An 11780-nucleotide genomic window follows, 5' to 3' on the forward strand; every position below is an offset into this window, starting at 1 on the left:
ACGTACACACACACTTTAGGAAGTTATTACTGCGTAGTGTGTGGGTCAGAAATAGCCCTGAAGTGCCTGGCTGACTGGGCGCGACCCAGCCCTCCTTTCCTCTTGGCCCTGTCAATCACAGCTCAAAACAAGATGGCAGACTGGACAGGCTGGAGATTTATTTTAACAGGCAAGGTTAAGTATTTGTGACTTTATAATAGTGAATATGACAACATTGACAAGCGGTTTTTTTATTGACAAAGATCACTTCTTCTATTGAAAATATATTTTGTGTTTTATGATGGATATTTTAGAGAACTTACCAGTGATTAAATAGGTGTCTGACAAGAGGAGTCATATTGTGCTGCCAGTATATATACAATTTTGAAGTCATATGACATTATGTGAAATGACAGAAAATATCATTTTAACAGCTATGCCAAGGATTGTGTTGTACGCCAGAAGGCTGCGTAATGGTGTGGACATGGTGTTTAAGTGCAAATCAGTTCACTGTCCAAGTTTCATGTTATTTGTAACCTCATGTAACTTTTCCTTATCAAATAGTGATATCCTTTGGTACTTGTGCTCCTATCTACTTGTACACAGTTTGTGTGGCCAGTGTACTGGTGGTCGAGGCAGACATCAAAGCTTATACCCCTGTGGGACAGCTGTTTGTGTTCGAGCTGCAGAGAGAGACCTTCCAGAATGAATTTGAACCCTTCCTGAAACACTATGGTAAGGCTGAGATTACAGTAAGTCACCTCTTAGTATACAGTATAACTTCCCACTGGGCACACCGCGTCATTTCAACATGGGTAATATTTGGTAGATACATTAATCAATGAGATTCCATCCTATTTTCACCCACTCAAAAAGACAGCCAAAAGTTTGTTGAATTCCAATTTGTTATCATGCTTTCAACCATCTAAAAGCACAACCAAATTCCAATTAAAAAACAATGTCTGATTTTTGGTTTGGTTGTCAATTAAATGTGTTATCACTGTGCTTTCAACCATTTAAAAGCACACTAAAGTTCAAATGGGAATACAATGTCAGGTATTTTGTTTATTTAATACAACAAGCTTAATGTGTTATCACTGAATTGTGTTTGGTTGTCAACATATCTTCTATGTATCTTATACTTCGACAGCTTCATCTGTGCCACTGAGCCTGGTTTTAATTCCAGTTTGTCTACAAATTAAAGAATAGGACTAAATCAAATCAAATCATACTTTAAATACAGTTTGAGTTGATTTAATACTATTATTTAACTTTTATTTTTGGTTAAGATGGAGATGTGAATCCAACATATTTATTATTAACTTGTAGATTCCATTTGAAATCAACCAAAGCTTAAAACCCTAGGCCTATATGTATTGTCTATTTTTAGTTGAATCCTGGGCTGAATTTAAATAATAGCTGTTGATGACTTCCCAAATGCTACAGTATATAGGCCTAAATAGCATAATTGATGATATATGATTGATAAGGTATGTCTTAATTTAATTTGCTCTGTTGAACCTACACATTGGAATGACTTCAATAGCAACAGTGAATCTATTAAGCGGTGATTTCTCAAAAAATATTCCCACGATAGCACATTGGTAATAATCATTGAAAAATATCAAAGCTAAGTAGGGCTTGGTTAAAACCCTGTATGTGAGACTGGAGGGATAACTGTAGATAGATAAACTCTCCAGTAGGAGGTGCTGTCAAGCCTATTGTATTCTTATAGCGGATATTATGTTGAAGATCTGACATGGTTTCAAAAGTACAAATTCAACATAATAAGGTTTGTCTATTTAGAAAATTGGTTACCATGATGACATAATCCTGTGGTTGAAATTTGAACCTCAAAACAACAGTTGATTACTTTTTTTAAATCCAATGTATTTTCCACGTAGATTGACACATCACAATTTAACCAGTCTGTGCCCAGTGGGTTGAAGCTTGTGATTACTAATAGCAATAATCTAACAGAAACAATGGCATAGAAACAATGTAAAGCCTTCCCAAGGAATATATTTAAATGTTGGTTGTTGATTGTAATTTTTCATATTTTTACATTTAAAGCTTCAATACACGTATTGTTATGTCACAACTGACATTCATGCAACAGTCAGCGGGTATCATCAGGTAGGTGTCGCTAAGGCTCAAATGATATACAACCAACAACCGTAATGCGTCTCTCTTCTCTCCCACTCTCCCATTCTGAAAAGCAGGGCGGGTCTACAATGATCCCATGCTGTTTAAGTGCAACATGCAGTCCTTCCCGGACCTGCCTGGCTGGCTTCGATTTACCCAGAGGCACCACTATGATAACGGCTTCCTCTACGGCACCCCACTGGCCCAGGGAAAGAGTATGATAGAGGTACACAGTGCAGACTCATCAACTAGTGGTGCTCTGAGATACACACAGGTAGCGCCCCAAATAGCACCCTATTCCCTACATAGTGCACTACGTTTGACCAGAGATAGGCTGGGGAGTAGGGTGCCATTTGGGACACAGACACACTGCCATGAGGATCTAGTTTATAACTTATCTCGGTTGAAATATGTATGATTCTGCATAGAAAAATGTTAAACATATTTGAAGCATGAATATCAAGGATATTTCTGGGCACAGTATGGAGCTTGTAATGGTCTAAAGATAAGATATTTAATATCTCTCCATTTCTCTTTCCATTTCAGATCACAGTGACTAACAAACGGAGCTATGACACGTTCAGAGACAGACTGATCATAACGATTGACCCTCCAGGTATGTATTCTGTGATGGGAGATAATATATTACACACAACACCATACTATCGAGTCTAAACACAGTGGCTGCATCCAAAATGGCACTACTTTTTTACCAAGGCTCGAAATCATTTACATTTACGTCATTTAGCAGACGCTCTTATCCAGAGCGACTTACAGTTAGTGAGAGCATAGATTATTTCTATTTTTTCATACTGGCCCCCCGTGGGAATCGAACCCACAACCCTGGCGTTGCAAACGCCATGCTCTACCAACTGAGCTACATCCCTGAAATGGCCCCCTATTCCCTATATGGTGTAAATTGTGACGTGGTGTAAATTGCTGTCCCACCCCAAAAAAAGTATCCAAACATAGGACATTACATCATGATATGTTCTAATTTAATCCAAGGCAATAACAAACATGTTGTTCAACTGATATAGTATAAATGAGTTCTTTATACACCTATTTATATTGAGAGGTGGCTGTCCCAAACCCTGACTCCTTTTTATTTTATTTATCTTTACTTAACCTTTATTTAACTAGGCAAGTCAGTTAAGGACAAATTCTTATTTACAATGACGGCCTATCAAAAGGCAAAAGGCCTCCTGCGGGGACGGGGCTGGGATTAAAAAAATATATATATATATATATAGGGCAAAACACACATCACAAGAAGAGAGACACCACAACACGACATAAAGAGAGACCTAAGACAACAACATAACATGGCAGCAACACATGACAACACAGCATGGTTGCAACACAACATGACAACAACATGGTAGCAACACAACATGGCAGCAGCACAACATGGTAGCAGCACAAAACATGGTACAAACATTATTGGGCACAGACAACAGCACAAAGGGCAAGGTAGAGACAACAATACATCACTCCTAAACTTCATGTTTGAAAATAAAGCAATTCATTGTTTATTTTTTTACACTATTATTTCAATAGAACATATTGAGTTGTTCTATTATTACATTGAAAGATACTGATCTTATTTGTTTTGTTTATTTCACAGGAGGTTGGTGGCACCTTAATTGGGGAGAGTGGGCTCCTGTTAATGACTGGAGCGGATTCAATGGAATGGTATCAAACACATGGTGTCCAGGTTTTTGATGCCATTCCATTTGCTTAGTTCTGCCCATTATTATGAGCAGTTCTCCCCTCAGCAGCCTCCTGTGGTTTAGTTTTTTAAATCTTTCTCTGAAAAATGCTGTCCCCACTTTTGATGTCACTACAGAAACACACACTTTAAAAGACTGTAGAATGAATATGCCTTAAGCCACAACCCTACACATATCAGGTGATGGGATTGCACCCCTCTCCACTATGAGAATTTGTGAGCAAGTTGGTAAGTCTTAATGTATTTCTCAAGAAGTGTCACTACCGAACATCTCGTATATCAATAAATATGTAAGGTATGGTTTTGGGACTAAAGTATATGTTTGATGGGATGTACATCTGTCCAAATGAAAGATAGCCAGACATACAATATGTTAGCGATGGGGATTCTTTGAAGTCCAAAATCAGCCAAAATTGTCAGAACTGAAACCATTACAACCGAAACAATTGACACCATAGAGATATACATTGAGGGAAAAAAGTATTTGATCCCCTGCTTATTTTGTACGTTTGCCCACTGACAAAGACATGATCAGTCTATAATTTTAATGGTAGGTTTATTTGAACAGTGAGAGACAGAATAACAACAAAAAAATCCAGAAAAACGCATGTCAAAAATGTTATGAATTGATTTGCATTTTAATGAGGGAAATAAGTATTTGACCCCTCTGCAAAACATGACTTAGTACTTGGTGGCAAAACCCTTGTTGGCAATCACAGAGGTCAGACGTTTCTTGTAGTTGGCCACCAGGTTTGCACACATCTCAGGAGGGATTTTGTCCCACTCCTCTTTGCAGATCTTCTCCAAGTCATTAAGGTTTCGAGGCTGACGTTTGGCAACTCGAACCTTCAGCTCCCTCCACATATTTTCTATGGGATTAAGGTCTGGAGACTGGCTAGGCCACTCCAGGACCTTAATGTGCTTCTTCTTGAGCCACTCCTTTGTTGCCTTGGCCGTGTGTTTGGGTCAATGTCATGCAGGAATACCCATCCACTACCCATTTTCAATGCCCTGGCTGAGGGAAGGAGGTTCTCACCCAAGATTTGACGGTACATGGCCCCGTCCATCGTCCCTTTGATGCGGTGTAGTTGTCCTGTCCCCTTAGCAGAAAAACACCCCCAAAGCATAATGTTTCCACCTCCATGTTTGACAGTGGGGATGGTGTTCTTGGGGTCATAGGCAGCATTCCTCCTCCTCCAAACACGGCGAGTTGAGTTGATGCCAAAGAGCTCCATTTTGGTCTCATCTGACCACAACACTTTCACCCAGTTGTCCTCTGAATCATTCAGATGTTCATTGGCAAACTTCAGACGGGCCTGTATATGTGCTTTTTTGAGCAGGGGGACCTTGCGGGCGCTGCAGGATTTCAGTCCTTCACGGCGTAGTGTGTTACCAATTGTTTTCTTGGTGACTATGGTCCCAGCTGCCTTGAGATCATTGACAAGATCCTCCCGTGTAGTTCTGGGCTGATTCCTCACCATTCTCATGATCATTGCAACTCCACGAGATGAGATCTTGCATGGAGCCCCAGGCCGAGGGAGATTGACAGTTCTTTTGTGTTTCTTCCATTTGCGAATAATCGCACCAACTGTTGTCACCTTCTCACCAAGCTGCTTGGCGATGGTCTTGTAGCCCATTCCAGCCTTTTGTAGGTCTACAATCTTGTCCCTGACATCCTTGGAGAGCTCTTTGGTCTTGGCCATGGTGGAGAGTTTGGAATCTGATTGATTGCTTCTGTGGACAGGTGTCTTTTATACAGGTAACAAGCTGAGATTAGGAGCACTCCCTATAAGAGTGTGCTCCTAATCTCAGCTCGCTACCTGTATAAAAGACACCTGGGAGCCAGAAATCTTTCTGATTGAGAGGGGGTCAAATACGTATTTCTCTCATTAAAATGCTAATCAATTTATAACATTTTTGACGTGTTTTTTATATATATATTTTTTTGTTATTCTGTCTCTCACTGTTCAAATAAACCTACCATTAAAATTATAGACTGATCATTTCTTTGTCAGTGGGCAAACGTACAAAATCAGCAGGGGATCAAATACTTTTTTCCCTCACTGTATAGAGGTCTCATCTTTGTATCTGTGCCATTATGGAGTCTGTGACAGCACGGGCAGCGCCATCGAGGCTATCTCCATTTTAAAGTTGCATGCACTATACTCTACCAACAGAGCTACAGAGGACCACCATGTGGACAAGTGTACACTTCAGGAAAAAGTGAAGAGTATTGAGATGCATAGCCAGCAGGGGGCTTCAACCCTCCAAGAGCCCAAACATTGACATCTATTTGGCCAAAACACAGACGTCTATAATGTGCTATACTGTACTGTACTCTACTGTACTGTACTGTACTCTACTCTACTCTACTGGGCTCTACTGGGTTCTACTGTACTCTACTGTACTGTGCTCTACTGTACTGTGCTGTACTGTACGCTACTGGGCTCTACTGTACTCTACTGTACTGTGCTCTACTATACTGTACTGTACTCTATTGTACTGTACTGTAATCTGCTGTACTGTAACCTACTCTACTGTACCCTACTATACTATGCTCTACTGTACTGTGCTGTACTGTACTGTACTCGAGTTTACTCTACTTGAGTTTCTTACAATTGAAGAAAGGGCCCATGGACTCTTGATCTATTCGATCTTTAACTTGTCATGGTCTCAACTCACTGGGTCTGGGTCTGGATCTTGGGACCAATGTCTTGGTATAAATATTGGTCTTGGCTCCTGGATATTACCTTAGTCTTTGGTTTACAAACCATAGGCAACCCAATTTGAAGAAGACAATGCGCTCTGATCATTGGCTGATCACTCCCAACCCATATGATTTTCCACCCAGTTGACTACTTTTAAATGGTGGAAGCCCTCAATGGCAATGCCTATACCAAAACGAGTTAGTTCCAGCTAGAGCCCTCTATTTATCTCTATGATTGACATTTGACACCAAAACGCCTGTTATTTTGCCAAAATAAAGATAGGTAAATTTAAACATTTTAAAACATAATTAATTAGATACATAAGTAATTCAATCAATTAACAAGTTTCAGATTCATACAATCAAAAATGAACATTTTACAGAGAACAATAGAAATGATATTTCTCTAAATTCAATTTAAAAATCATGTTTTTACTATTTTGTTAATCTATAATAGAAGGTTAATAAAAAAGTATCACTACTGTGCATGGATCTCCCTTTATTGCAACTTTTACACTATGTTTCAGCAGTGACAAATTTAGTGGGGTGGTAAGGAATTCAGGTAAATATTTCAAATATTCAATACAAACAGTGTGTGAGTAGTAGATATGTCTATCTGACATATGTTGGAAGACATGTGTGCTAAAATAGGATACAAATGTGATTTTTTTTTCAACCCCCGATTTACACCACTTCTGTAGAACGACCCATATAGTGCACACTACCTTTGATCAGAGCCCTATGAGGCCTGGTCAAAAGTAGTGCACTATATAGTGAATTGGGTGCCATTTCAGATACACACAGTGACCGTAGTGAATACTGGTTTATTTGTTTCTCCCATTGGCTTTTCTTTCAGTGAAGAGAATGCCCTACCAGGCTGAGTTCTTCATCCCACTGAGGGAGATTGAGAAGGTGCTGCCCTCTACAGTTCAGGAAGAGATCAGGCAGGATATGATGAGGATGTGGAAGACAGACAGGCTGGACTTTGTCAACATCACGTCTGCGTTGGACCGAGGTGGCCGTGTCCCTCTGCCTCTGGCTGGACACTACGAAGGGTAAAGAAGTGTCACATCTCATCTGTCGCTAATTGTCACTTCTACTAACATTCAACAGAGAGCATCCCAGACCAGAAGGAGAAGTACACCATGAATTCACACTATTCATTCCCCAAGTAGGCCTTGTAGCGTACATGTATCTGAACAAAAATAGTCAAATCATGCAACATAAGATTTCATTTAAATGATCAGAAAACAACCAGCATTTTTAATATCACATTTATTTTCAGGAAGAAAGAGGTCAAACTCAAACTGAAATTTAAATCAAGGGAATATTTTATTGAAGTTTTTAGTACATGATACATTACAGAATATTCAGTAGGTACAGTACAGTCATTGTTAACTAAGCCAGTGTCATGTATTGGGTCCCAGGGTGTATGTGAAGGTTGGTTCAGACCAGTACTTCTCTGAGTGCTTGTTGAGGCTCCAGACTGCTGAACACAGGAGACAGTGTGAGGCCGGGGGCAGGGCCAAGATCCCTGGGGACTGCAAGGTCTGCTCCTACCCAGGCAACTGTGTCACCTGGTGCAAGTCCACACTGGTGAGTCCACAAGCACTGGTATATCCAAAACATCTGTTTTCTTGTCATTAGATTACTTTGGGGGAAACATAACATTACCAACATTGACATTTATCTGAATGAACAATGAAATGAATCAGCTGCAGGTATTATGTCAAATTCTTGTAAAGAGAGTGAGTTAATAAAATGTGATTGTCTACACACATCCAAAGCCATTGCCAACATGTTTTTTGCAATTCATTCTCAAGGTGTAGATTGGTGGGAACAAACATTTTAATCATTTAAATAACATTAAATAGTATATCAACATGGTCACCACCCTATATTCCCTCCCTCCTAAATATGAATCCTACTCTACCGTCCCTGTGTCTACTGTACATAGATTGATCTGTCCGGACCGGTGGTCCTCCCTCCTGCCCCCACCATGGGCCCAGGTATCCTGGATGCTGGGGGGGTCTATGACCCTCCTGAGTCCCCCCCTCCCAGAGACTTCCTGCCAGACTACATTGTGACTGTGATCGTCCCCCTGGCTCTGGCCATCATCCTGTGTCTCCTACTGGCCTACATCATGTGCTGCAGACGAGAGGGAGTGTATGCTTTTTTTTGTACTCCACTGAGATTGGCATTAGTCCGCTAATGTTGTTAAGTAATAACAACCAGCTATAACTTATTACTGAAAACCTTATTGAATACGTTCAAATGCAGCAACCTTCAATTATGAAATATCTTTCAATTTAGCAACTTTGTATTACTATTCATTGTTATGTAACATGTTTTGTTTTTTATTTGCAGTGAGAGAAGAGATGCAAAGACACCAGAGTGCGTACCTTTCCATACCACATATCTAAACCCAAGTTGAAACACATGAATGTATTACATTCTTTACATTTACTGAAGATGTATTACATCACACCATCAAGAAGATTAAGGAAGATAGACAAAGACATTGTCTTATGAATTAAACATCATGTCTATTCTTTTATACTATGATACTTGCCAAGGATAAGCTTAGTATTACCCCCACACTGGACTAATGTATATAAACCTTCCTCCCCTCTGTCTGTTCCTTTAGTATCCAGCTCTACCACCACCACACCATCCATGGTAACACCAGTGAGCTGCGGAGCATGGCTGGGGGTCGTGGGGTCCCCCCTCCCCTCTCCACCCTGTCCATGTTCAACGTTCGCACCGGGGAGACGGCCCCACCATTCCAGACTGACAGCACCAGCATCCCCCTCATCCTGGCCCAGCAGTGAGTAGTCTACTGTTACTACTATTAGTAGAGTGTTCACTGCAGTAGCTCAACCCTAGCCTGGTGGTCTAGTTTGTTTGTGCTTTAGCTAGATATTGGCTACAGCAGAGAGAGAGAGAGAGAGAGAGAGAGAGAGAGAGAGAGAGAGAGAGAGAGAGAGAGAGAGAGAGAGAGAGAGAGAGAGAGAGAGAGAGAGAGAGAGAGAGAGAGAGAGAGAGAGAGAGAGAGAGAGAGAGAGAGAGAGAGAGAGAGAGAGAGAGAGAGAGAGAGAGAGAGAGAGAGAGAGAGAGAGAGAGAGAGAGAGAGAGAGAGAAATTTGGTGTAAACTATACCACCACCTAGTGGAGCAACTTCAAAGTTAACCACTAAATTCCAAATCAGACATAAAGGTGCTTAATATTGGGGTTGATGGTTAATATTGCCATACAATTTAGTTTTTATTTTATTCAACACATGTATGTTATAAACACATTATTACTTTAGTTAAACTAGTAATAAACGGTTTAGGACACCAAAAAAAAAAGCAAAATCATTGCTATTAAATTGAACCATAACGTTCAATTCTTCATTTGTTTTTTCAGGGAAATCAACACTGACACACTACCCAGGTAACACAGTGGAATAAATGTGTCTGAATAAATGAGTAAAACTGTACAGCAAGAAGAAAATAACGATTATGAAATACATACATGGATTATTTTTTACAATATTGTTTTTGTTCCAACAGGAAATGAAGCCATCCAAACAAGACATACTGTACTTCCACTGAATGTATTATGGGTTTGCTGCTGGTTTTCTGTGGGATTTGAGTTGTTTTCTTTTCACATGATAATTTCTTTATCCTCTTTCTTTATCACATTATCCTTTGAAAAACCACATGAATTTCACGTGAACACTTGAAGTGTTCCAAAAACACATGTTTTCATGTGATCTTATGTGAAGTTAATGTGATAACATATGACAACATGTAAAGCAACATGTGATAACATGAAATTAAACGTGATCACAGTGTTCCATAAACACAGTTTTCATATGATTTCACATGTGAAATTTATTGTGAAATCATGTGATTTTCCACATGTGAAATCATGTGATTTTCCACATGTGAAATCATGTGGTTTTTCTGTAAGAGTGAGTGTTGAGTGACTGTTACCTCTGAATTTGTGTTAAACATATTTTATGCATTACTAAATTTGAGTAATTCTGCCATAGATTTGGATTAATGTATTTTTTGAAAAACCAAATCCTTGGTAGATATATAGCCTACATGTCGAGGTAGAATTCATATATTGAATGTTTTTCCTTAATAAAACCCCTAACCAACTGCATTATTGTTTTAATGGTCAGCGCCATCACCAAATACCCTGTGCAATAATTATGTAATTACCATTTAACAACATTGGTCCATTGATTGCTTAATCAGAGGAGTGCTGCCAAGACATGCCCAGTACTTACCATAATACTATCAAAGAGAAGCAAATTAGGAACACAATAAAAACAGCAAAGTGAACCACACAGAGGACCATCGACTATTCCATTTGATCCAAATCATCTTTAGGAAGACAAATCCTCTTTTAAAAATATATATATTAACAGAATCAAAACTCCACTTGTCATCTGGGCTTCATATTCAAAACAAAAATGCAGATTATCCATAAAACGGCATTGTAGTAGAATAGCATCCACAAAATCCACACGTTTCAGCATGTCTCCGTTTTGTGAGCGGACTTGTGAACGTGTACTGTCAAGGCCATGCCACGCCGCACTCTGGTTTGGAGGATTATGTTAAAACGGCTTTCCATAGTAGACGGACAGTAACCCACACAGTAGCCTGCCGTACTCCATCGTAATTTTAGAACTGTTCCGTGGAATTCCACCAGGTGTCAGTACAAAGCTACATTGCTAATTCTAGGACCCAACAAGGCTCAGAAGCTTCAATCAAAAATGTGTGGCTGACTATGCAGATAGTCATGTATATTATGGTCAACTAATATGTATTATTGCGTAATTATTGTGTCGTTGCAAATTCGGAGCACTAGAGATTTAGAAAATTGTTAGTTTGTTTCAATCAAAACAACTATGCCTAATAGCGCTTCACTTTTAATCGAAATTGCTCCTTACCGTTCTGCATCTACTGTATGTCCTGCAACTCACATTCATCAGGGTTCGATGAGAAGGAATGAATAGTCTATCAAGTCATTGTGACAACTAGGGCTACAGTTAATTCCTTAATATTATGTTTCTCAAGAAAGGGGTCAACATGGGCTTTTTGACTATAAACCTAGAATATCAGATTTCAGGATTTTAAGGAAAGTTACACTTTAAGCTATTTGGGAGATTATTTTACCAACAGCCAAAAATAACCTATATAAAATATTACATCTGTATAA

The 11780-nt window shown here is 39.4% G+C and overlaps 1 protein-coding gene across 3 annotated transcripts; it reads left to right on the forward strand.

Annotated features, from left to right (window-relative positions):
• The first annotated feature begins 94 nt into the window (after positions 1-94).
• Positions 95-10716, forward strand: sgca (sarcoglycan, alpha). Of its 3 annotated transcripts, none has more exons than XM_041858928.1 (11): positions 95-169; positions 586-714; positions 2199-2350; positions 2671-2740; positions 7420-7618; positions 7991-8159; positions 8521-8729; positions 8931-8957; positions 9211-9390; positions 9972-9998; positions 10118-10716. In XM_041858928.1, the coding sequence occupies exons 1-11, from the start codon at positions 133-135 to the stop codon at positions 10122-10124; spliced, it is 1206 nt and encodes a 401-aa protein (XP_041714862.1). In that variant the 5' UTR covers positions 95-132; the 3' UTR covers positions 10125-10716. The 3 variants fall into 3 exon arrangements, with proteins under 3 accessions (XP_041714862.1, XP_041714863.1, XP_041714864.1); XM_041858929.1 differs by having other exon boundaries at positions 2202-2350; XM_041858930.1 differs by lacking the exon at positions 9972-9998.
• The last annotated feature ends 1064 nt before the right edge of the window (positions 10717-11780 follow it).

Source organism: Coregonus clupeaformis, chromosome 31 (assembly GCF_020615455.1).
Source record: "Coregonus clupeaformis isolate EN_2021a chromosome 31, ASM2061545v1, whole genome shotgun sequence".
In the NCBI taxonomy this organism is placed as follows: Eukaryota; Metazoa; Chordata; class Actinopteri; order Salmoniformes; family Salmonidae; genus Coregonus; species Coregonus clupeaformis.